Source organism: Diceros bicornis, chromosome 1 (genome assembly GCF_020826845.1).
Source record: "Diceros bicornis minor isolate mBicDic1 chromosome 1, mDicBic1.mat.cur, whole genome shotgun sequence".
Taxonomy (NCBI): domain Eukaryota; kingdom Metazoa; phylum Chordata; class Mammalia; order Perissodactyla; family Rhinocerotidae; genus Diceros; species Diceros bicornis.
In genome coordinates this window covers 94,089,369-94,113,042 of record NC_080740.1, presented here as the reverse complement: position 1 = coordinate 94,113,042, position 23,674 = coordinate 94,089,369, and the positions used below count along the sequence as shown (strand labels likewise).

The window sequence follows — 23,674 nt, the reverse complement described above, 5'->3', positions numbered from 1 at the left end:
AGTGACCTCCAGCACAGTCTTTGTGGCTCACAAAACATGTACCTGAATGTCTAAGATCCCTTCCAACTTTAAGGCCGGGCTTCCCATCATTTAAAATGTGCTGATGGAGCTACTGGTCATTTAAAAATGATTTAATGTTGCCTTTTGTATCAGCTATATGTTTGCTTTTCTCTTTTTTTTTTTCCTTTCTTTCTTCTTTTTTTTTTGTGAGAAAGATCAGCCCTGAGCTAACATCCATGCCAATCCTCCTCTTTTTGCTGAGGAAGACCGGCTCTGAGCTAACATCTATTGCCAATCCTCCTCCTTCCCCCCACCCCAAAGCCCCAGTAGATAGTTGTATGTCGTAGTTGTACATCCTGCTAGTTGCTGTATGTGGGATGCCACCTCAGCATGGCCGGACAAGCGGTGAGTCGGTGTGCGCCCGCGATCCGAACCCGGGCCGCCAGTAGCGGAGCACGCGCACTTAACTGCTAAGCCCCGGGGCCAGCCCCTGCTTTTCTTATTTAATGCACAAAAATGATCTCAAAGGAATAGATAATGGTCGCATAGAGTCAAGGAACATATCTTTAATGTTATCACAAAAACATTTGTGAGTAGGATCCCAAAATATTTGCAAACTAATGTAAATCATTACAGAAAATGAAACTTCATTTTTCTGAATATCATACACAATATGTTAATAAGGCTATAATTTTATCATAACAGGTGGCCGAGCATATTTTCCTAAGTTCAAAAATGCACTTATTTGATTTGTTAGAGAAACAAATGACAACAGATGGCCCAATGCCCTGTTTGGAATTGTATAAAACCAGTCCTGTGTGGGAGCTGGTGTCTTCCGAGAGCCAACCATCTGCATCTCCTTCCAACTCCACTAGCAATGTCACATTGGCAGCCAGAGGTCAGCCACGGTGGGACTACTTACACCACGGAAATCAGCAAATGCTACAGACTTTTTTCCCCAGACAGGCAGTTATTAAACATTTTCCAGACACCACTGCATTCCTTTATCATTCTCTTTATATATTACTATATTTTGGAATGAACCATTTGAGAATAAGTTACAAACATCAGGTCCCATTACTCCTTAATACTTTTTGTGTGTGTGTGTGAGGAAGATCAGTCCTGAGATAACATCTGTTGCCAATCCTCCTGTTTTTGCTGAGGAAGATTGCCCCGGGCTAACATCTGTGCCCATCCTCCTCCACTTTATATGGGACGCCCACACAGCATGGCTTGACAAGCAGTGCGCCAGTGCGCGCCCAGGATCCTAACCTGCAAACCTTGGGCCACCGAAGCGGAGCGTGCGCACTTAACCATTGCAGCACCGGGCCAGCCCATTACTCCTTAAGAGTGTATTTTCTTAAAACAAGGGCATTCTCCTACATCAAAATCAGGAAGTTAACATTTGTCCAATATTACTATCTGATCCACAGCCATTTTTTAAAATGTCTCTTTTTCTCCAAATAATGTCTTCTATAGGTCTAGGGTCCCACCCAGGGTCACCTGTTGTGTTTACCATCACCTGTTGTGTTTACTCTTTCGTCTCCTTCAATCTGAAATAATTCCTTAACCTTGCCTTTGTTTTCTATGACCTTGACATTTTTGAAGAGTATCAGCCAGTTTGTCTGATGTTTCCTCATGATTTATGAATGTTGGGGGCAGGAATACCTCAAAAGTGATGCTGCTGTGTTTTTTTCACCGCATTGTATCAGGAGGCACGTAGTGTAAATTTATGTCATATCTGGTAATATTAACTTTCGTCACTTGGTTAATATGGTGCCTGCCAGACCCCTCCACTATAAAGTTGATTGATAAGTGTTTTGTACTTCTAAATTAATAAGTAAGTAATTAGTATTTTGTGGGGAAATATTTCAGACCTCTATTGTAGGGTAGAGCTTTCTCTTCTCCTTCATTTATTCATTCATTTATTTATGTATATCAGTGTAGATGTAGATACTCTTGGATTCCTATTTTCCTTAATCTGTAACCACCATTAATTATTTGATGTTCAAATTTGGCCAGTGGGAGTCCTATAAAGCTGACTTTTCTGTACAATTGACATCTCCCCATCATTCCTTGAACATTTCCTTACTTTCTGGTAGAGGATGTTGGAGACTCATTCCGGTATGTTCTTTTCAACACCACCAAGCTATTAACTCAATTCTGACACCATCTACCTAGAGATAGTGTCAGATCCAACAGGTGAAGGGCTCAGTCCTACAAGATTGCCCTCACTTCACACACCAACTGCAAGTCCAGGTTGTTACCTGTGCTTTTGACCAATGCACGATAAATCAGAGGTTTCCACAATCCACTCCTTGGGTTCAATTAATTTGCTAGAGCAGCTCACAGAACTCATAGAAACAGTTTACTTACTATAGTACTGGTTTATTATAAAAGGATATAACTCAGGAACAGCCAGATGGAAGAGATGCATAGGGCTAGGCATGTGGGATGGGGTGCAGAGCTTCCCTACTCTCTCCAAATGCCACTCTCCCTGCATCTCCAAGTGGTCACCAACCTGGAACCTCCTCTAACCCACTTCTTTTGGGTTTTACGGAGGCCTTATTACATAGGCATGACTGATTAAATCATTGGCCATCAGAGATTGAACTCCATCTCCAGCCCCTCACCCCTCCAGGGGAGGGGGGTGGGGCTAAATTACAACCCTCTAATCACATGGTTGCTTCCCCTGGCAACCAGCCCCATCCTTAGGGACTTTTCAGAAGTTATGGCATTAATTTAGACTCAGGTGTGGTTGAAAGGGGCTTGTTATGAATATGAAAAGACACCCTTATCACATAGGAAATTCCAAGGGTTTTGGGAGCTCTGTTCCAGAACTTAGGTTGAAGACGAAATATACATTTCTTCTTATAAATGAGAATATCACACCCATCTTTTCTCTGACCCAGCCCTGGAGTCCTTCATTTCCGTAAGGAGCCTTGGTTCCTTTCAGTGGAAAATACTACTAAAAACCAAGTTCTGGGTGCTAGGAGTGTTCATTGGTACAGGGGTATTGTTTCTAAGCTCTCAAAGCAGCTAGAGCTAGGAATCATCTGTATGCACACATATCCAACTCCCTATCTATCTATTTATCTATCATGCACCATCTATCTACCTATCAATCATCTAGCTATCTATCATGTGTGTGTTCCATCTATCTATACAAAGTAAAAACCACAAGGTCACAGAGTTATTCTTTCATTCTCTCCTTTCCTCTGTCTGTATTTTTTGTAATTTCCTTTCTCTGACAGAGAAACTTGACTCTCAGCACACTTGGTGAATTTTATTTGCTTGTTGAGCAATTCTTGTCATTCTTTACTTTAATGTTCAGATTGCCCCACAATTGATGAGTTGGAGCCTCTTCAGCCCAGCCTCTCTGTCCTCTTGCTAGACCCCATCAGTTATGAGCACATCTGTACTTTCTGGCACAAGATGCTCCAGATGCACACCGTGCTTTCTCTGCCCCAGCCCCGGGATCAGCTTTCTCCAAGTTCATTTTAGTGGGGACTGACATTTAAGACTAGGATCTGAGCCCTAGAATGAACTCACTGCTTAAGAAGTGACATTGCTTCTAGATGTTTGTAGAGCTAGAAAATATATACAAAAAATATACAAATTAACTGATACCTCTAATCCAATCCAATCAGGTTTCTCCCTTTTCCCCCCATTCCAGTTTCCTTCTCCATCTTCCACAGGAACACCCCGGCTCCTGGCAACATCAATCTATTTTTACTCTATTGTTCATTCCTACAATACACACAAACAAGCCTTGGAACTGCCTCTTTTTCTTAAAGAAGGTCACACACACACACACACACACACACACACACACGTCGACATGCGCACAGGCGCCTCTGCCCCCCTGCTGCGCTGAAGTCTTTAGCTTTTGCTGTCATTTTGGCGGGACACTCGGGTCGTGCACTAGGTCACTCTAGACAAAGCGGGAGAGCCAAGCGCTGGCAGGGCGTCCAGGAAGCTGCCCAGGACCCAGCCCTGCGGCCGCGAGAGCGCTTCACCACAGCCCCAGGGCGGGGTCTGAGGGCTCATAGGGCTGTAACCACGTGTCACTGTCGTCCTCTTCTGGGACGCGTATCCCTCTAACCGGCAACGGGCAGATGGTGAGGGGATCCGCGTGTTCACCGCCATCGTGACCTCTGGGCCTGAAATACGCGCAGAGCGAGCCCGAGAAGCTGTCTGTGAAGGTGAAGATGTGGGAGCTGTCGGACACATTGAAGAAGGAGAGCCGTCCCACCTCGCAGTCCAGGAAGACACCCACGCGCCGGGGCGGCACGCGCAGGGTGAGCGCGACGCGGTGCGGGTCCAGGACAAAGTACTCGCAGCGGTTCCACAGCCCCATCACCCAGTAGCCGCTGGCCGGACTCAGGCGCGCCGGCCCTGCGCGCGGCACTGCGGCCAGACACGCGCCCAGGAACCAGCGGCTGCGCCGGCCCACGTGCACCTCCCAGTAGTGGCGGCCGGCAGAGAAGCGCTCACGGCTTAGCACGCACGTCTGCTCCGAGAACCGCTGCAGACCGCCCGGCTCAGCGGCCAGGCCGGGGGCCGCCGCGCGGGAGGACACGCTCTTGCCATCCTCCGAGACCTCCAGGCTGGGATGCGCCGAGGCTGGATCCAGGGTCACGTCCACTGCGCAGAGGCGTGGGGTTAGTGCCTACAGAGGACGGTTCTGGGCCCCACCTGTCCCCTCCCCTGACAAGCAAACCTCTGATTCTCCTGGTAGAGCAATCCGTGGAATCCTCACACACGCACCCCTACCCCAAACACCCCCTGGTGCTGAACTGGCCTGCAAGTCACTCCCCAGCATTTGAAAGTGTTAAGAGGAATCCTATTTCCTGCCCAGACTGGAAGGTTCTTCAATTCCATACTAGGTGCCAAGGAGAGCAGAGATAGCAAACAAGGTAGATTCGTGGGGATAGAGGCGGGCTCACTTCCCCAAGTTCTGGTCAAGGAGGAGCTCAGGGCTGGTTCTAGTCCTGGCTGGTGCCACCACCCTATGTGACCTGGAGATCACCACGTGAGCTCTGGGCCTCGGTTTTATGGCAATATTAGGATTTTAAAACTGAAAGAGACTGCTGAGGTTATCTAGTCCAGTGCCAGGTAGTCCCCATCCCCCAAAACACACCCATCTGATGGATGGGAACCCCAGGGATCCTTCAGTCAGATGAGAGGTTCCTCACAAACTCTGTATTCTTTCCTGCAAACAGGCCCTAGTAGCAGCCTTCCAACAAGATGGAAACAAACCTAGTGTACTAAAACCCAGAAAGCAACATGCGTGCCTGTGGGAGCCTGTGAGTGCAATCACATGCATGCGTGCAATGCGTGTATGTGTAAATGTGTGCACACGCAGAAATATGTGTCATGTTGTGTGTCTGTGTGTGCAGGCCCCATACTTGGCTCTGGACAGGCCCTCTAATCTCAGATCTTTCCACCTCCCTTCTGTCTAAGTCACAGTTCCTTGGCTTCAGTTACCTGCATATTGTTGGGCTGCTCTCCACTCTGAAACCAAACAGAGAAGAAAAAGCAGGTCAGAGATCTGAGTCAGGAACTCTGGAACCTCGAGGAGGCTCAAGATGCATGAGGGGTGCCTGCAAACTGAAGAACCCCATTCTCACCATGACAGTTGGTTTGGATCCAAGCGGGTCTGGGCCCACCATGGAATTTCCCCGGGTATTTGCGATTGGGTAGGGGGCGCATGTCAGTGCTGGGTTATACCAAGGCTGCACACAGGCTGAAGTTGTGCTGGGCAAAGCAGGAGAACACAGCATGTGGGCAAAGAGAACCAATACATGCGGCTGGGATGCCCTGAAGGACAGAAATGAAGCCTCAGCTCTGACCAGTTCAGTCCCCAGGAGACTCAGCTGAGCATGGCTCCAGTCTTAAGATGTCCTTTAGATATCCTGTCTTGCCTCCTTTCTTAACGTGAGCCATTCTAAGTGGATTTCTGTTTCATTTTATCTTGTTCTGTGTTGGGGCCAGCCCCGTGGCTTAGCGGTTAAGTGCGCGCGCTCCGCTGCTGGTGGCCGGGGTTCGGATCCCGGGCGCGCACCGATGCACCGCTTCTCCGGTCATGCTGAGGCTGCGTCCCACATACAGCAACTAGAAGGATGTGCAGCTATGACATACAACTATCTACTGGGGCTTTGGGGGAAAAATAAATAAATAAAAAAATTTTATCTTCTTCTGTGTTACAATAGAGAGATCACCAAGTTGTAAAATATAGTCATGCACCACACAACGTTTTGGTCAATGAGAAACCGCATATATGACGGTGGTCCCAAAACATTAGTACCACATGGCTTAGGTCTGTAGTAGGCTATACCATCTAGGTTTGTGTAAATATACTCTACGATGTTCACACAATGACAAAATCACCTAATGAGGCATTTCTCAGAATGTATCCCTGTTCTTAAACAACATGTAGCAAAAGCAATAGAAGATGCTTTCAGAGCTCCATAAATTTACAGCAAGGCCTTCCAACCCTGCTTTTGCATCAGAATAACCAGTAGACTTTAAAAACATATAGCCCTTGCATAGAATAACTCAATTCTATAAAGATGCTGATTCTCCCTAACTTTATCTATAAATTCAAAGCAATTCCATGTAAAACTACATTTAGATTTTTTTTAGGAACTTCATAAATTTATCCTAAAAGTTCTATTTTAAGGAGGTCCATTAACCTTAAAAAGAAAGCGGAAATGGAGGAGAACTTGTACTTGCAGGTACTATAAAAGCCACAGCAGTACAAACAGTGCAGTGCTAGGTGGCCAATGGACAGACTCTTCTCGACATGGGAACCGAGTATGCACTGAAGGTGACCCCACATCAGTGGGGGGATCACAGACGGCAGAGCAGCTGGCCTTGGGAAAACTGACTCACCATATGGAGAAAAATCACTGGAGTCTCACCTAACACCAAATAAAATGGTGAATTTCAGATGGATTAAAGACCTACACATAACACACATAAAGTGAGTAAAAGAAAGTGTAAGAGAATATCTTTGTGACCTAAGAGTGAGGAAGGTCCTCTTCAACAAAACATCAAAAACACAGGGTACAAATTTGATGAATTAGATTTTATCGAAATTAATGACTTCTTTTCAATAAGGGGCAACACGGACAAAGCAAATAGCAATGACAGAATAGAAGAAGGAATTCACAATGTTTAATATCAATGAGGGATTAATATCCTGTGTGTGTGTGTGTGTATATATATATATATAAAAGAACTCATGTGAATCAATAAGAAAGAGACAGCATCCCATAGGAAAAAAGGGCAAAGGCCACAAACTGGCAATTTTCAGAAGACGAAGCCCCAAAACTAGCATATAAAGAGAGGTCCAGACTTCTTAGTGTTCAGAGGAGTGCAGACTAAAAGCACAACGAGAAATCACTCATCCTCATTGACTGGCTAACTTAGAAAACAGGCTCATGTGGCATGTGGGCACGTGGAGCCTCAAGGCACTGCCAATGGCAGGATAATGGTGCTGCCTTCAGAGGGTCCCTCTACTCCACTTGTGACACATCCCCCATGGGCCACCAACTCCCCTCCTGGGCATACATCCCAGAGAAATCTCCACACATAGCCAGAAGGCTACACAGTTGAGGCTACTCATTCAGCGTTGTTTGTGGTGGTGTGGAGCGAGAGGCAGGCTTGAGGTCTCCAGGAGAGTGGCTGGCTAAAATGGGTGCTCTGCAGCAGGAAGGAGAAACAGATCAGATGTACATGTGGAGGAAGGTAAAACACAGTGATGAGTGAGAAAAGCAAGGAACAGCATGAGACTATAAATGTTATTTACAGAAACTAAAATGTATGTGCACAAAACAGCAATTCACGTTTTGCAAGAATACAGTCATGCATCACTTAACCATGGGGATACGTTCTGAGAAATGCGTCATTAGACGATTTCATCATTGTGTGAACATCATAGCGTGTACACAAACCTAGATGGTACAGCCTACTACAAACCTAGGCTGTCTGGTACTAATCTTATGGGACCACCATCCTATACGCGGTCCATCGTTGACCGAAACGTCATTATGTGGTGTGTGACTGTATATACAAAATAAAGATACACATTAGACTGTATGCTGTATGGGGGGAAAGGAGGAAGGTACAGGGAGAAATAGTTACATACAGGGTAACATGCCCACTCCAGACCCATGAGTCAGAGTCTTTGAGAGTGGGCACCAGGAATCTAGATGACTCTGATGTGCAACCAGGATTGGCACCAACGATTTACAGTATGCTTACACCTCAGGACAATATAAAAGTAAATGCAGAAGTAAAACTCAGATATAACCTCTACCAAGTGACATAGATTAATACATGCCATGTGGCTGTGGAATAAACCAGAATGAAGCATGTTTGGTTAATCATAGCAATGACTTGGATGCTGAGATGTAAAGTGGACAGTGGGAGGGACATGAGCTTCACTCACCGGCCTGGCCTTCAGCTCTTCTCCAGTCTGAAGCAGCCAAGGGAAAATGGAATTAGAACACCAGGTCCCTGCAGCTTCCCTGCTCACATGATGCATTTTGCACCCACCCCTGCCCCTCTCCCCTTTCTCCTGCCACCCATACAGCCAGCAGGTTTCCAGCCTGGGCATCATACCTAGTTGGGAGATGAGAAGAACACACATGGATACCCAGATGCTAAAGAAGAAATAGTTCTAAGAACGGTCACTTACCAAGTTCTGTCTGAAGCTTCCCTGTAAGCAAAACGTAGGGAAAACATCAGCCTGGGGATAAATGGAGACACCTTCCCAAGGCAGTAAGGCCACTGGGAACCACTACTCACCCCAACCCCATCCTTGTCTCTGCATCACCCTAAAAAAAGAAGCCCATCTGCAGGATTCTTACGCCTCATCCTACTCCTTGCTCTAAAGCAGAGATCTGCACAGGCCCAGAAGGGAAACACTCTTGGTGCTCAGGAGCCTCTTCCCAGGGCTCATGGCTGGTTTGAAGGGGCTACTGCTCTTTTGCCCTGAAATCACATGCTTTCCTGGGGAGGAGGCCCTGCATGAGCCTCAGAGTGGCTTCCTGGGTACATTATTTGAAGGACTGGGAGGACATCACACACAATTATTTCCCCTGGCCAGATACCAAGACTGATATTTTGCCATTAAAAACGCATTCCTTTGATTTCTTCACGCTAGGTCCTCTTTTTTTTTCCTGAGGAAGATTGGCCCTGAGCTAACATCTGTGCCAGTCTTCCTCTTTTTTGTATGTGGGTTGCTGCCACAGCATGGCTGACCAGTGGTGTAGGTCCACACCGGGAACTGAACCCTCGAACCCTGCCAACCTAGGCCACCAAAGCAAAGCAGGCCAAACTTAACCACTACACCACCGGCCGGCCCCCCAGGTCCTCTTTTAAAACTAAATGCTCCTGGGAAAGGCAATACTATACACTAATTCCAACTACAGGTTAATGACTTATTATAGTTGGGTTTTTTGGGTTTCCTTTTTCCCCTTCAGGACTGAGTAGGCTGCAAGACAAACTTCTCCAACCTCACAATTTTGTCTGGAGTTTTACTGGAGCCGGCAAGGTGGTTCCTTAGGTCTTCCCCCTACCCATAGCGGCCTTCTCCATTCCCCTTCCTTTGGATTCACTCTCCCCTCCTCTGTACACACACACACACACACACACACACACACACACACGCATGCACCATGGTTTCAAGGTGCTAAGTCCCTGTAGGTAGAAAAATGAATCTGATAATTCACTCCACTTTGGTGCAAATTAAAGGCGTTCCTTGCCAGTGGCACTTGTATTCAAGAGAGAAGGACATTCCAGGACGATGAACAGGAGGGAGTAGACGTGTAATTGTAACTGAAGCGTATAATTTGCAGGGGAGGGGCTGGCAGGGTCTGTCCACAGGGTCTCAGGCCAGACCTCCTTGGCAGCTGCGCTCCAGGCTGGGAGTGGAGAGGTGGGAGGCACAGAGGGATGGGTCGTTGCCATCCATCGCTCTCCAAAGGGAGCCTAAACTCATTGAACTCTTTCTTCCACTGTGCGCAAGCAGGGTTACCCCACTAGCCCGCAGGCCAGCACCGTGTGCGCGGCACCCAGAGCTTACCCAGTTCCGCTGTGAGTTTCCCTGGAGAAGAAATGAAGAAAAGAGGGAAATCTCGACGATGAACACCGAAGCCTCGTTCCCCAAAGTGCACAGCCTCGGCCCCGGCGTTCTGGGGAGCAGGCTGGGGTGGACGCGAGGGAGGGGCGGGCCCCGAGGCTAAGGAAGCGGAAGAGCACCCCTCGGCCGCCCCCTATCTGCCCCGCCCGAGGGTCTGCAGTACCGGCCTTCTGGACCCACCGCCCTCCCTTCTGCTGTCAGGGCTGGGAGCGAAGAGCGCGCCTCTCCCCTGGTTACCTTTGTCCTTCTCCGCCTGCTCCTTCAGCTTTTCTGCAAAGAGGAAGAAAGGAGAGAGGACGTGAGTGCGCGCTCCCGCCTGTCCCCTCCCGCCTCAGCCCCGCCCGCGGGGGGACGGCGCGCCCACCGACCCTCCCGGCAGGGCCGCCTCGTACCTCGGGCCCTCCGCTGCTTGCGAGAGAGGTGCAGCGCCAGCGCCGTGAGGAGAGCCGGGAGGAGCGGCAGCGCCACCAGAGTCCCGAGGAAAGCTCTCTTCCAGGGGGAGGTTCCGGGTAAAAATACGTCTGGAAAACACCCCACAGGGAGTTGTCTCGATTTAGGCGCCACTAAGACACTAAATGACGACACTGTTCCGGCCCCTGCGTGCCGGAAAACCTTCCGAGGGACCTGTTGGCGCATTCAACCCCCTTGGCCCCACCGAAGCCATCTGTAAAGTGGGACTGGGACCTGCTCTCCAGGGGTGGATCCCGAGGAAGAGCGGCGAACTTCAAGCTGCTCGGCGGAAAGGGGAAAGTGCTGCCAACTGCAGGACGTGCAAGAACAGGGGCTGAGCGGCCGCCCACTCCCCCGGCTTGACGCCCCTGTGACCAGGGCCCTGGCCTCCTCCGCTTCTACTCTCGCCCTGCACCTGAAGATCAGGAGAATCCGAGGCGTTTTGTTGATATCTGGAGCCCAGTGAATTATTGCTCTCTACCCTCACCTTCGAATCCACAAGCCATCCGCCTGCTCCTTGCAAATACTTGGCTTCTACTTTTCTTCACACCGTTGGAAGAACTGATAGCAAAGCCCCTCTGTCCTCTCCAGGCTACCTAGGGAGGATCTGCCCAGAGGCAGGATGTGGCTCAGGGCAGATCCACAGTGGCTACACAGTAAAGAGATAGGTGCAAAAATGGAGAGTAACCCTTTAGAAATTCTTGTGGCATTTTAAGATAATAATTTTGTGTCTATTGAAGACAATTATAAAAAATTGGTGCTTTTATCTCAGTGGTCTTTTTAAAAAATATATTTTCCTTTTTTATTGTGGTAAAATATACATAACATAAAAACTACCATCTTAACCATTTTTAAGCTTACAGTTCAGTGGCATTAAGTACATTCACATTATGCATCCATCACCATCAGAACTTTTTTCATTTTCTGAAACTGAAACTCTGTCCCCTTTGGCTGTAACTCCGCATTCCTTCCTCCCCCAGCCCCTGGTAACTTCTCTTCTTTCTGTCTCTATGAATTGACTGTTCTAGGTGCCTCATATAAGTGGAATTATACAGTATTTGTCCTTTTGTGTCTTATTTCACTTAGCACAACATATTCTTTTGTTTTTAATTTTATTTTTCTAGCAATGCATTTTTATTGTCTTGTACAGAAGTATTGGGCCACAATGGATTGGTCTTTCACCACAAATGGTTTGCAAAGCACTGACCTAAGAGTTAAGAGCTAGGACTCAGAGTCAGATGCCACCCTGACCTGAAATCTCAACATTGTCCCTCTGTCCAGCCTCTCCTGCCTCCTCCCTGCTCCTCCAATAGCCACCCACATTCCCATCCCAGGACCTTTGCACTTGCTATTCCCTCTACCTTAATGACCTCCTTGCAGATATCTGTGTGACTCACACCCTTTCTAAAGGATAAACACAAATCTAAGAAGGAAAAAACCGGATTTTCTCTGGTGCAAAAAGGGAAAGATACTCCCTCTTTTCCTTTTCTTAGAGTATTTCCTTTAAAAAAACTTGTAAATCCTTTCTCTACCCCTTTGAGATTGTATGTAAATCCTTTTGAAAGCTGAATAAGCCTCTGGCCAGCACAACCTAGAATTTTTTTTTTTTTTTTAAGGAGCTCAGAGCCATTTCTTTGAAATGTAAACATCCCAGGAGAAAGTGTCCCTAGCTCCATGCCATAAGTTTTACTTCCTAGCCAGGTTCCAAGTTGTAACTACTGTGCTTGTCATAGAGATGTAAGGTGTTTTATTTTTCCTTTGGATAAAAACAATTAGCTAACACAGATGGCCACCCCAGTTACTAGGTGAATTTCAGATGAACTATGTGTAACACATGGTGTTGTCAAGTCCTCTTCCCTGAGGTCAAGTTATCGCTTATAAGGGTGAGGTTTCTTTCTTATGATAATGTAACTATTGATTTAGACCAGTGTGAAAAATAGCTCATAGGTTAGGTTTACCCTCAAGATTTAAAATAATTGGAGCCATGAACATTAGACCCTTCAGTGCGTCTCATAATAACACTTTGATCCTAGATAATGGCCTCACCTTGAACTTACTGCCCAAGCAATTTCTTTCCTGACCCATCAATCCACATACACACCCCACCACGCCTTCCAGCCCTCCCTGCTCCGTTGTTCTCTATACACCAAACACCCTCTAAGCTATGATGTAATTCACTCTTTTGCTTGTTTCCGCCACTGGAATAGGTCAGCTTGAGGGCAAGGGTTCTGCGTACACTGTGGTTTTGGGTACTCAATAAATATTGTTTGAGGGATGACATTAGGAACACATGGGCTCTCATGATGACCTCTAATGAGGAGAGTTATTTCAGGGTCTTATGGCACGGCCTTTGGTACATAAATGTTGGCTCTCTGGGGCCTCGCCCATTAACTCTTTGGGTTATCAGTTGTACTCTTAGTAGGTTCCTGATATCCAAATTGCTGACTTGTTAGGTGTCAAGGTCAGCCCACCCCCAACACGGCCAGGACCTAGTACCACTGTGTCCTTAAAGATGGCCTTTGGGACAATGGACATGGAGGACATGACAACTGCGAGGATAGGGTGAGCCAGCATCCACTGACCTGCTATCTGGACCACGAACTCTTTCTTCTGGATCAGGAGGGGGTTCTGGATGGAGCAGGACACGTTGCTGTGGGCCCCCTCTCGGACGACCACATATGTTTCCAGACTGAACATGCCCTGGGCGTCCTGGATGATGGCTTCCGTCTCTGGAGGCAGGCACTGTCCTTGATGGTCTCTCCATTGAGCCTTGGGCTTGGGGTACCAGCCACTGGAGCTGCACCTCAGCTGAATGCCTCCCTCCTTGAAGCCCTCAAGGGAGATATGAGGGTCTGAGCCCAGCCCTGGGAGAGGCAGGAGGAGTGGGAAAGATCAGGCTCCTTCCCAGAACTTGTACGTGAAGTTCATGCCACGACTCAGCATTTGCAGTCACCGTAAGGCATCACAAACTGTGACTGCTCTTAACACACATGTGGGCTCACAGCCCCCACCCATGGACTGTAATAACAGTCTAAATCAGTTGTGCTGTGTGGGACATGGGGACAGTACTACCCTTGAGGGGCATTTGGAAATATGAGGGGGGCCATTTGGCAGGGAAGGACTACTGGCATTTAGTCATATTATGCATGGGACAGTCCCTTAGAATGAAGAATAGCCTCACCCCAAATTTCAATAGCTTGTTTTCTGTCTCTTGGATCCCACCAGAGCTCAAGGGCTTGTGTCATATGCATTCCTTTATCTCCCCATCCTTGTGGAGTTAGCCTTCTATTTTGAATTTGCAAAACATTAATATGGTTTAAACATCAATACTGTAAAAAATGTATATCGAGACAGCCCCAGACCTTTCTCCATCTTTTCATCCCATTGCACCCCCCTTCTTAGGGCAGCAGTTTCGTTCGTTTTTAGTTTATCCTTCCTGTGTTTCTTTTGTGCAATGTTTCTCCATCATCCTTACACAAAAGTGTACATGCTAGAGAACCTCTTTTGCAATTTGCTTTTTTATCTTAACAACATCTTAGAAATCACTCCACACTGGTTCATGGAGCCCCTCCTCATTTTTCCAGCTGCACAGCATGACTCACTCCGTTGTGTGATGGACCATACTCAGCGCCTGTGCCTGGACATTTCAGTCATTTCCACTGTTTAACAATTACAAATAAGGCTACAAAGTGAAACTTGTACATCCTCCTCTTTCACATTGGAAGTGTGGGAGGTGTATGTTCAGCGTAAACTCCTAGAGGTGGGACTGCTGTCCAGAGGGTAGATGTGCAGACAGTCCTGTTAGCTATTGCCAAACTCCCCGGCACCAGAGCGTCTGAACTTTGAACTCTGTCCATGTCTTCAGAGCAGAGGGCCTACTTCCCAACAGCTCCACCAAAATGTGTGGTCCAGCTGTTGAATTTTTGCCAATCTGATAAGTAAAATAACTGCGTCTCAGCTTTGATTTGCCTTTCCTTCATTATGAGTAAAAGTGATCATCTTTTCATGTGTTTAAGGGCCATTTGTGTATCTTTTTAATGAACAATTCTTTCATTCGTTTTCTAATGAATCTTTCTTTTTAATCTTTTTTTTTTTTTAATTAGAGATATTTTTCCTTTTCACTGTGACTCTCTACTCCTGAGCAAAGCAGCTCTGTCCAAATGGACCCCTCCTCCCTCTTCCCTGCTGGGGCTTGGCCGGGTCACGCACCTGCTACCTCCAGCTCCCAGACCGCTACCCCAGAGAAGTCGCTGGAGAAGAACTGGCACCCATATGGGCCCTGGTCTGCGGGGACGACGCCGCGGAGCTGCAGGATCACGCTGCCATCGGCGATCTCGTCCGTGACGAGTTGGGTCCTGTTCTGGAACTGCGCCATCTGCCGATCGTGGAGCTCCTGCCCGTCCTGGTACAGGTGCACCACGTCGGAGGGGCCGCTCCGGAACCAGCGGATCTCCATGTGCTGGGCGTCCAGGTACGGCGACAGGTGGCACGAGAACTCCACCTCCTCCCCGACAAGCGCCAGGATGGATTCCTCGGGGCCTACCACCTTGACCTCCTCGTCGAGCGCCTCTAGGACGAGAAGCCAGAACAACGGACAAAATCAGCCCTCCTCAAACATGTTTTTATCACGCCCCTTTGCAGCTCAGGAATTGACAGTAAACCCTTCAAATGAGGAAGATGAGACACACTACAGGACGACTGGTTCGGTTTCTTGAACAAGTAATTGTCATGGAAAATGTGAATGTGCCAGATTAAGAAATACACAAGGGACTTTACAAACAGATACAATGTGTGGTATTGGACTGGTTATTGGTTTGAACCAACCAGCTGCAAATGCTACTTTGGGGACAATTACATAAAAGTGGCCAGGGCATTCGATGAAATGGAATCTTTGACCAAAAAAAACCAAATGTCAAAAAAATGTTACTATTCTCTTATTTGACTAAAAAAATACATATTTGCATAAATATGCAGAGAAAAAGATCTGAAAGGAGATATACCAAATTGTTGATGGTGGTAACTTCTGCATGATGGGAATAGATGTTTTCTTCTTTTTCCTTTGTCTGATTTCCTAATTTTTGTATAATGCATAAGTACAGCTTCTGTGATAACAAAGGGTATTAGAAATAATCTGTGGGCTCCCTGCCTCATGGGTTTTCCTATCTAAAGGCTAAATCCTGCCTTGGGGAGTTCTGTTTATGAGGATCTTTCATTTGGTCGTCGCCTTCGATGGTGTCTCCATGTGGCCCTTCTACTCCCCCAAGATAGTTTGTTTTCTGCAGTTTCCATGGGTGTTGCCATTCCTGCAGCAGCTCCTTTGCACGTGCTGTTCCCTGCCACCCGGCATGCCCTCGCTCTTTTCTCTGGTTTCTGTGCACTTCATTTCCTTCCTTTGAAGTTCAGCTAAAACCCCATCCCCAAGTTCTCCCTTCATGGATCCCACAGATCATGGAGGTGCATTTCTGTGTTCACGCCATTTGGGACCCCTTGCTGCCCACTGGCATAGCCCATCACTCTTCCTACCAGCTTCCCTCTCCGGCTTCTCTCAAGCTGTCTGTCCCCCACACCTGATGCCCGGCCCTCTCCTTGGGCACACCCTGCCTCAGTTTCCCCCCCATCTGTCATCTTGCTGGAAATGTGCTTCCTGGAAGGCTCTGCTCAAACACTACCTCCTCTCCATGACTCTTCTTGGCTTTCTGGAAAAAACAAATTGCTCTCTTAGCTGTGCTCCCAAATCCTTGGATAAGTTTCTCGTGCAGCCCTGGTCACACAGCTGGACAGCCAGCTGTTGATATCACGTCCTTCTCCCTCTCTTGACCACAAGCTGCTTGAGGAGCTGGGCTGTGCCCAGTCACCTTGGTATCCCTGGTTCCCAGCTCAGGGAATTAGGGAATTGCATTTGCATAATTAGTTGATACTCTGTGTTGGCTGCTTCTTTCATGAGAGATGGTAGTCCCGAGGTCCTTCCTGCCCTTTGAAAGCTATGGCTTATATGCAGGAGTGGAGTTAAAAATATTTACCAACTGGTTCAGCCCAAGCACAGACCAGCAAGAATTTCTTTGTACCCTCTTGCTACACCCCTGCCATGCCTGTGAGCTGTAGGGTCGTGGACAGTGTGTAAGGGGTGCCAGGTGGCTGGAGAGATGGTAGAGGAATACTCTGGGGCTGGATGGCGCTCAGGGCCAGTGGCTCTTTAACAACTGGAATGGAGATCTTGTATTTTAGCTACTGGTGTGGTGTGGTACAAGGCTACAAGATCTTAGCCTGGGAGCAGCTGGCAGGAGGGCTGGGCAGAAGCAGATGTGCTCTCGTCCTGGCTAGCTGGGCTGCAGATCAGACACCTACCTGAGTTCAGCTCCCCAGGCTGGAGGAGAAGGAGGAGGTTGGTGAGGAAGAAGAGGCTGCTGGGCAGAGGTGCTCGCTGGGACGAGTCCAGGGAGACTGGGAAATCCACCATCTCCTCAGCAGTGGGGCCACCTCGAGAAGGACAAAGAGACAGTGGAATGACGCTGGAGAGCTGGCACTCAGCCCGTCAGGCCTGAGGTCTGTTGATGCCTCAATTATTTTTTGTTTAATTCTTACCAGGCCCAGTGACTGGCTTCTTTTAAGCCACAGTCAGATGTGGGAACTCCTTCTGATTTTACCAGGCAGCACTGCTACCGGCGTCGCTGGCCTTGCAGGACTCACGCAGCTGTGAAGGGACAAGGCTAAAGGGTCCCAAAGGAGGCGGCTCTGAGCTTCGCATTGTTTAGAGCCAAGAATAGAGCCACACATTGTGTGTGGGCTCAGCTAAGATTCAGTGGCTTTCCCCAAACAAAGGGAAATCTACAAGGACTCTCAGATGCATTTTCATTCTCCCTGCCCCACCTTGCTCCCATTTCCCTTTGGCCTGGAACATCAGGTCCACAAAACAGAAGAACAAACACAGAGCTCTGATCTTTCGGAAGTGGTATGCGTACCTGGAAGCTGCCTGTCAACTCCAGCCACATCTGGGACGCCTTCCTCCAGTCCTGGGACCTTAGGTGGAGTCTCTAGAAGGTCAGCTGGTAAGTGCCACTCCATCTACAGCATCTTAGAGGCCACAGGGATGGGGTGGTCCCTCTAGCCATGCCCCCCGATCTGTGGTCCAGGAGACCCAGCCCCAGCACAGGCAGGGGCGTCCACTCACACCCCTGATGCCCCCTGGGCCCTGTGGTCATGCCTGGCAGGCTGACAGCCAGGGCGTGGGGGTGGCTGACACATTGTGGGAGGTACGGAATCCTCTCCACATTTCTCCTCTGTTTAGATGTGCCACATTGGGCAGATTTTTTAACTGGCTAAACCTCAGTTTCTTTGCTGGAACAGTGGAAGAAAACACTGCCCACTCAGAAGGCTGTTAAGCCTCCCTCGGGCTGGCTGGGTGCTCTTTATAATAAAAGCCAGCACCTCCTCCCTCGTCCTCCACCTTCCAGACATCTGCTCTCTGTCTTCTTTCAGCGACTGCACCCCTCTCCTTTCACTCCATCGGAGACCCCCCCATTCTACTCTCCAGTACCTCAGTCTCCCCTCTCCCTCCTTCTGCCCCCCACCCCTTTGCTTGATTTTCCTTCTCCTGCAGACCTGCCACATGGCACATGTTCCTGAGGTCCTGTGGCTGCAGACCCCCCAAGATGCCATCAGCAATACCACCAGCAGGGAGTGGACAAAGGACTTTAAAAGCTGCTGGGTCATGCAGGAGAAGAGTGGTCAGAGGAGGTGTGAGAGTTAGTTAAGCGACGGGCGTGGGGTCCCTGAGTGACTGTGAGCTGGAAGGCCCCGGGCTGGTGGAAATACAGCCGGAGGGAGGGGCAAGGGCCTGCGAGGCAAGTGGCCAGTGTCTGGGGGCCCTGCCCTCTTGTAGGCCAAGGGACAAGTTGGGTGGCTCCATTTGTTTTTCAGGAAGAGCCCCTTTAGGGGAGGAGGCAGGAGTCTCCTCTGGGGAGACTTGGCCATTTTGATGGCTGGAAGCTATTGGAACCACTGTTTACCCAATAGCCAGCATAACAGAAGCCTTGGGTCGGAGTCCAGGCTCTGGCCCAACAGTCCAGCCTCTTGCTCTTTTGGTTGATGGTAGGAATGTGTCTGTGACAGGCCTGGAAATCGGCAACAAAGGACTCCAGAGCAGGGGTGCACGCGGCTTTGCATTTTCTCTCCGTCTCCCTGTCCCCTTCTCTTTTGTGTCCCAGTCTTTTTTCTGGACTCTCACATGGAGCCCAGGAGGGCACAGCCATCAGGGCTATATCAGCACCAGCTAACGCCTTCCAAAACAAACAGGGCTCACATGGATCCATTTGGATCAGCTAGATTCTCAGGAATCAGTCAAGACTTGTGTTAGGTGGTACTCGGGTCCTCCCACAAGGCAACGAGGGGGCGTTAGGCCTCATGGCTGGGGTTGGGGGTGCCTCACAGGAGGAGCACGTGCTCCAACTTCCCTGGGCCGGGGGATGGTGCCCCCTCCTGGGGGGCAGTCAGTGTGTTCCAGACCGTGGAATTACTAATGGGACTGCAGTGCTCTGTTGTGATACACTTGTGTGATTTCCATCACTAACGTGCAGGGCGAGGAGGTTGTAAACACAGGCACACGCATACGTGTGCACATGCCCACAGCAATAAAAACTAACATGAACTGAGCGCTTACTATCTACCAGGTGCTTACCTATACCAGAAGTATTAATATTATTATTACTAATAGATCCAAATTACAGACAAGGAAACTGAGGCCAGGGAGGCTAAGTGACTTGCCCTGAATACACAGCTAGGAGGTGGTGGAGTGGGGGTTCCTCTCAAGCTCAGCGCTTCTCTGGACACAGAGTCCTCAGCAGCTGTGCCGTGTGTCAGGGCTGGGTGCATTCTCAGTCCTCCAGCCCCCAAACCATGACCCTGTTAGGGACTGCCTGGCCACAGACCCTGACGCAACACTCACCCTGATGGCATCTCACATGCTCTGAAGAAGTGGCTTGAGTCCACAGGTGTCAGCCACGAGACCAACCAACCAACCAACCATCAAATGAATAAAAATCTAAAAACCCCACCACTGATAATACAACTTAAAACTGGAATCTCTCTCAGACCTGTCAACAGCATCTTCTTGGATAGGAGACAAATGCCCCATGGTCCCTTTCTCCCAACACACAAGGACACGGCCTTGAAAGCCTTTAATCGGAAGGAGACAGTCTGGCAATTTCCTGAAGTGACTTCAGAGGGGCTGAATGCCCTTCTTGCCCTCCTTCCCACATGCTGCCTGAAGTTACCCCTCTTCCAACCTCACCCTGAGGTTTAAAGGCTCTGATCCTTATCAAACAAGTACCCTTGTGAATGGAAACACTGTAAATGGATTTCAGAGTCTATTTCTGGTGGAGAAAGGTGAGAGACTGGACATGCTGGATATTTGGGGAAGAAGGAGGGCCCAGTGAGGAGAGGGACAGCCAGAAAGGGGGTCTCAGACTGGAGCTAAGCTTTGCTGGTGGGGTATGTTCTCCCTGCTTTCTGGGGGCCTCTAGGTTGTTTCCTCCTGAAGACACAGAGGAAGGAATAAGGGTTGTGCACACTAATGCTGAAGAGATCCAGGGGAAGCCCATTTCTCCTCTTCCTCCTCATTTTCTCCCTGGCCCCACTCCAACCCCATTCGGTTTTCTCCTTCTGCAGCTGCAATTCCTAAACAACGCTTGACGTTCTCTTGATTTCCAGCCCTTCAGCTCCTGGACGTCTCTTTATTTATTTATTTTTTTGTGAGGAAGATCAGCCCTGAGCTAACATCTGCCAATCCTCCTCTTTTTTTGCTGAGGAAGACTGGCCCTGGGCTAACATCTGTGCCCATCTTCCTCTACTTTATATGGGACACCGCCACAGCATGCCCTGACAAGCAGTGCCTCGGCGCGCCGGGAATCCAAACCCGGGCCGCTAGCAGCGGAGCACGTGTGCTTAACTGCTACGCCACGGGGCTGGCCCCTGGGTGTCTCTTTAAAGATTATTATTTTTTTGCTTTTGCTACTTGGTGAGCTTGGGCTGCATAACAGTGGTGTGCATTGCCCTCCTCCCATTCCCCACGTCCGAAGCTGTAAGCTCCAACGGGTAGGGCTTCTGCACTCTTGCACCTTCTCCCCATCCAGCGCCAGCTGCGATGCTTTGCCCCCGAAAAACTGTCAGTTAATGCCCACTGGCTTGTTTTTGTTTGATTTCAATAGGCCCACAAGAGGATTTCCACCCCTAGTCTCCTCTAAGAAAGATGAACCACTCCAAGAAGGAACCCTCAGGGCCGGCCCGGTGGCCTAGCGGTTAAGTGCGTGCGCTCTGCTGCGGTGGCCTAGGGTTCGCAGATTCGGATCCCGGGCGTGCATATCGAAGCAAGGTTTGTCAAGCCATGTTGCGGTGGCGCTCCCATATAAAGTGGAGGAAGATGGGCACGGATGTTAGCTCAGGGCCAATATTCCTCGGCAAAAGGAGGAGGAATGGCTCAGGTGTTAGCTCAGGGCTGATCTTCCTCACAAAAAAAAAAAAAAAAAGGAACCCTCAGTGAGGCTTGAAATGGCTTGAGGTGGAAATGGGATGTGTCTGAATCCTGCCTCCTCAGTGGAACTGCCTGAATGGGCATCTCCCCGTGGCCACACTTGAAACACCCTGTCCTGCAGCCAGGCTCAGCTGACAAGAAGGTGCCAACCCATCTTGTGCTCTCTCCAAAACCTCCTACTGTCACTTTCTGCTTTCCATTTCTGAAAGGTGGACATTTAGATAGGCAGTGAGAATGAGCCACATACCTGACAGGTAGCAGCGAAGGGTCTGAAATGGCAGATGAGTCCTGGTGATCTCAACTCCCCTGCAAAGGAGACAACTGTTGTAAGTGTCTTGGTCTCAGATGCTAAGATCCCCTAGACACAGGCTGACAGTCGAGTCAGCTCTGTCACAGAGGGGCCAGCTCGTCTGTGACAGAATTATCCGCCCACCTTCCACCTTAAGACACACAATGCTTGCTCTGTCCTTTGCTATAGAAATCGAGATGGAGAGAACAAAGTGAGGAAGTCCCTGTCACATCCTGTCTCTGTGAGGCAAATCATGAATTGAATTTCCATGGAAAGTGTCCTGCCAAAGTTTTAGAAGGAGAGCAGAGGTATCTGGGGGCTTTGTAGAAACTGCAAACTGCAGAGGCTCAGAGCAGGAAGAAAATGCTCCAGCTGGCTTCCCAGGATCTCTGGGATCCAGGGAGGCAGGATGGCCATCCCTGACTAGCCCTTCTCTCTTAACCATCACAGGGAAAGACACAGAGACTGGACTGGAATATACTAACTAAGGGTTGGGAAAGGGCTGATGCCCAACTCTTAACTTGCCATACCCTCCCCTGCAGGGCAAGAGCAGGAAGGAAGATAGCCTGGGAGCATTGCCATAAGTAAAACCCACAAGAGCTGTTCACACACAACTTGGAAATACAGTGGGGCACTGTATTGGGATTACTCTAATGGAGTGGAACTCAAAAAAGAAGAAGCAACCACTACCCTAACCCACCCCATTTTGACATAGGCCTCGGTGCAACTTTGATATTAGTGGGAGAGAAGTACAGTGGACCAAGGTGCCAGCGACCTGGCTGCACCCCACACTGACACCCTCCCTAGGGGACAGATCAGAGCTGTGGCACAGGGTAGCTCAAGCACATGCAGGACACCCCCAGAGACTCCCAGAAATGCCTGATGTTTGGGGTGGGGCCTGGCAGGTGCTCAGGCTCTGGGTGAGCAGGTGGAGGTGAGAACAGTGAGCTATGGGGCACTGACTTGAAGGTGACCCTCTATGTTCAGGCAGGCTGGTGCATATATCCTGGGCTTATGCATGCATAAAGATGTCCTAGACAGTAAAGGGGGCGAAGTGGTGAGCTCAAATAGTGGGTGCAGGTCCTTGGGGCTGGGGAGACACAGGATGGCTCAGGGACAGATTGAACTTAAAATGGACACTGAACAGGATCAGGGAAACAGGAGGGTGAGGGGAGGGGGACAGACATTCTGAGGGAGAGGGGGCGTTGCTGTGTGGAGATGAAAAGTCTACGGGCTTGCTGAGAGAGTTTATGAAACGCACCAGTGGAAGGGAAAGCTAGACAAAAATAGATAGGACCCAATTCCAAAGGACCTTTCATGCCACACAGGGAAGTGGAGCGACGTCCTGGGCAGCCGAGAGCCATCTGGGAGTTCAAAGGATCTGAAGTGATTCAGGCTACAGAAGGAAAATGGCAGCTGTACCAAGGGGCTATTTGGAAACGTTAATCCTGGCTTTTCATTGCCCTTTACCTGAGGTCCTCCACACTGCCTGGGGAGAAGTGAGACTGTCACAGCAGGAATGCAAAGGCAGCAGGCAGAGCCCACTTCTGTGATCCCAGGCACAGCCCTGCTGGGATGTGGGAGGGAGACCCCACCTAGCACTGCCTGCACACCAGGGTGCTCACCCAGCAGGAACAGGACCCCATGGCCGTCTCACCAGCTGTATATGGGCACCTCCAGTCCAAGGCCTCAGGAAAGGTACAAAGTCCTGTACTCAAAAAAAGAGTGAGCGCTGGACTCCTGGTGGGTTATAAGTGAGACAGGAGAAGGACCCTCACCTGTCCTTGGACAGTGAAGAACCCATCACGCTTCAGCCTCTCCATCAGGTCCGTTAGGACAATTCTGCTTGGTGGACACCAGCCCTCACCATGACACGGTCTGAGGGAATTCCCGGGCAGAGGAGCGGGAGAGTCCCTTCCTCAACACAAAGGCCATTCTCACACACAGCATGGGACACCAGAGGAGATGGAATGAAAGTCATATCCAACTCACAGGTAGGTGGATTAATCCTTCTCTTCTGCCAAGGAAGGACGGCAAAAGACAGCAGTAAGGGTGGCTTAAGATAAACTTGTGAGCACAGAGGCAGGCTTGAGAGGGAGGGGAGTCATTTCCCCTCCTGAGTTTGAAAATAAAATGTTTCCCTCATCCTCAGAGTCCATGCAGGAATTTGTGTCACCTCTATCTCCCCACTCAGTGACCATCGTAGCTTTCGAGCCTTCTCTCTTTTTATTCTTGGCCCCTAATCTTAACCAGCCCA

General features: G+C 49.2%; 1 protein-coding gene across 1 annotated transcript; it reads right to left on the bottom strand.

Moving 5' to 3' along the window:
- Positions 1-550: 550 nt before the first annotated feature.
- LOC131410304 (butyrophilin-like protein 9) lies at positions 551-21,716 on the bottom strand. The gene is made up of 11 exons (XM_058548399.1): positions 21,376-21,716; positions 16,949-17,080; positions 14,813-15,172; positions 13,186-13,467; positions 10,546-10,674; positions 10,391-10,423; positions 10,097-10,117; positions 8,708-8,728; positions 8,459-8,485; positions 5,491-5,517; positions 551-4,647 (listed from the first exon to the last, which is right to left on the bottom strand). The coding sequence occupies exons 2-11, from the start codon at positions 17,058-17,060 to the stop codon at positions 4,016-4,018; spliced, it is 1,644 nt and encodes a 547-aa protein (XP_058404382.1). The 5' UTR covers positions 17,061-17,080; positions 21,376-21,716; the 3' UTR covers positions 551-4,015.
- Between the last annotated feature and the right edge of the window lie 1,958 nt (positions 21,717-23,674).

What these genes read in the sequence shown, in the direction of transcription:
- LOC131410304 (XM_058548399.1), bottom strand. Translation starts at nt 17,060, where the DNA reads ATGGTGGATTTCCCAGTCTCCCTGGACTCGTCCCAGCGAGCACCTCTG. An exon ending in GCCTGGGGAGCTGAACTCAG is followed by an intron (nt 15,173 to 16,948) that starts GTAGGTGTCTGA and finishes TTCTCGTCCTAG; the next exon opens with AGGCGCTCGACGAGGAGGTC. An exon ending in GCAGGCGGAGAAGGACAAAG is followed by an intron (nt 10,118 to 10,390) that starts GTAACCAGGGGA and finishes TTTCTTCTCCAG; the next exon opens with GGAAACTCACAGCGGAACTG.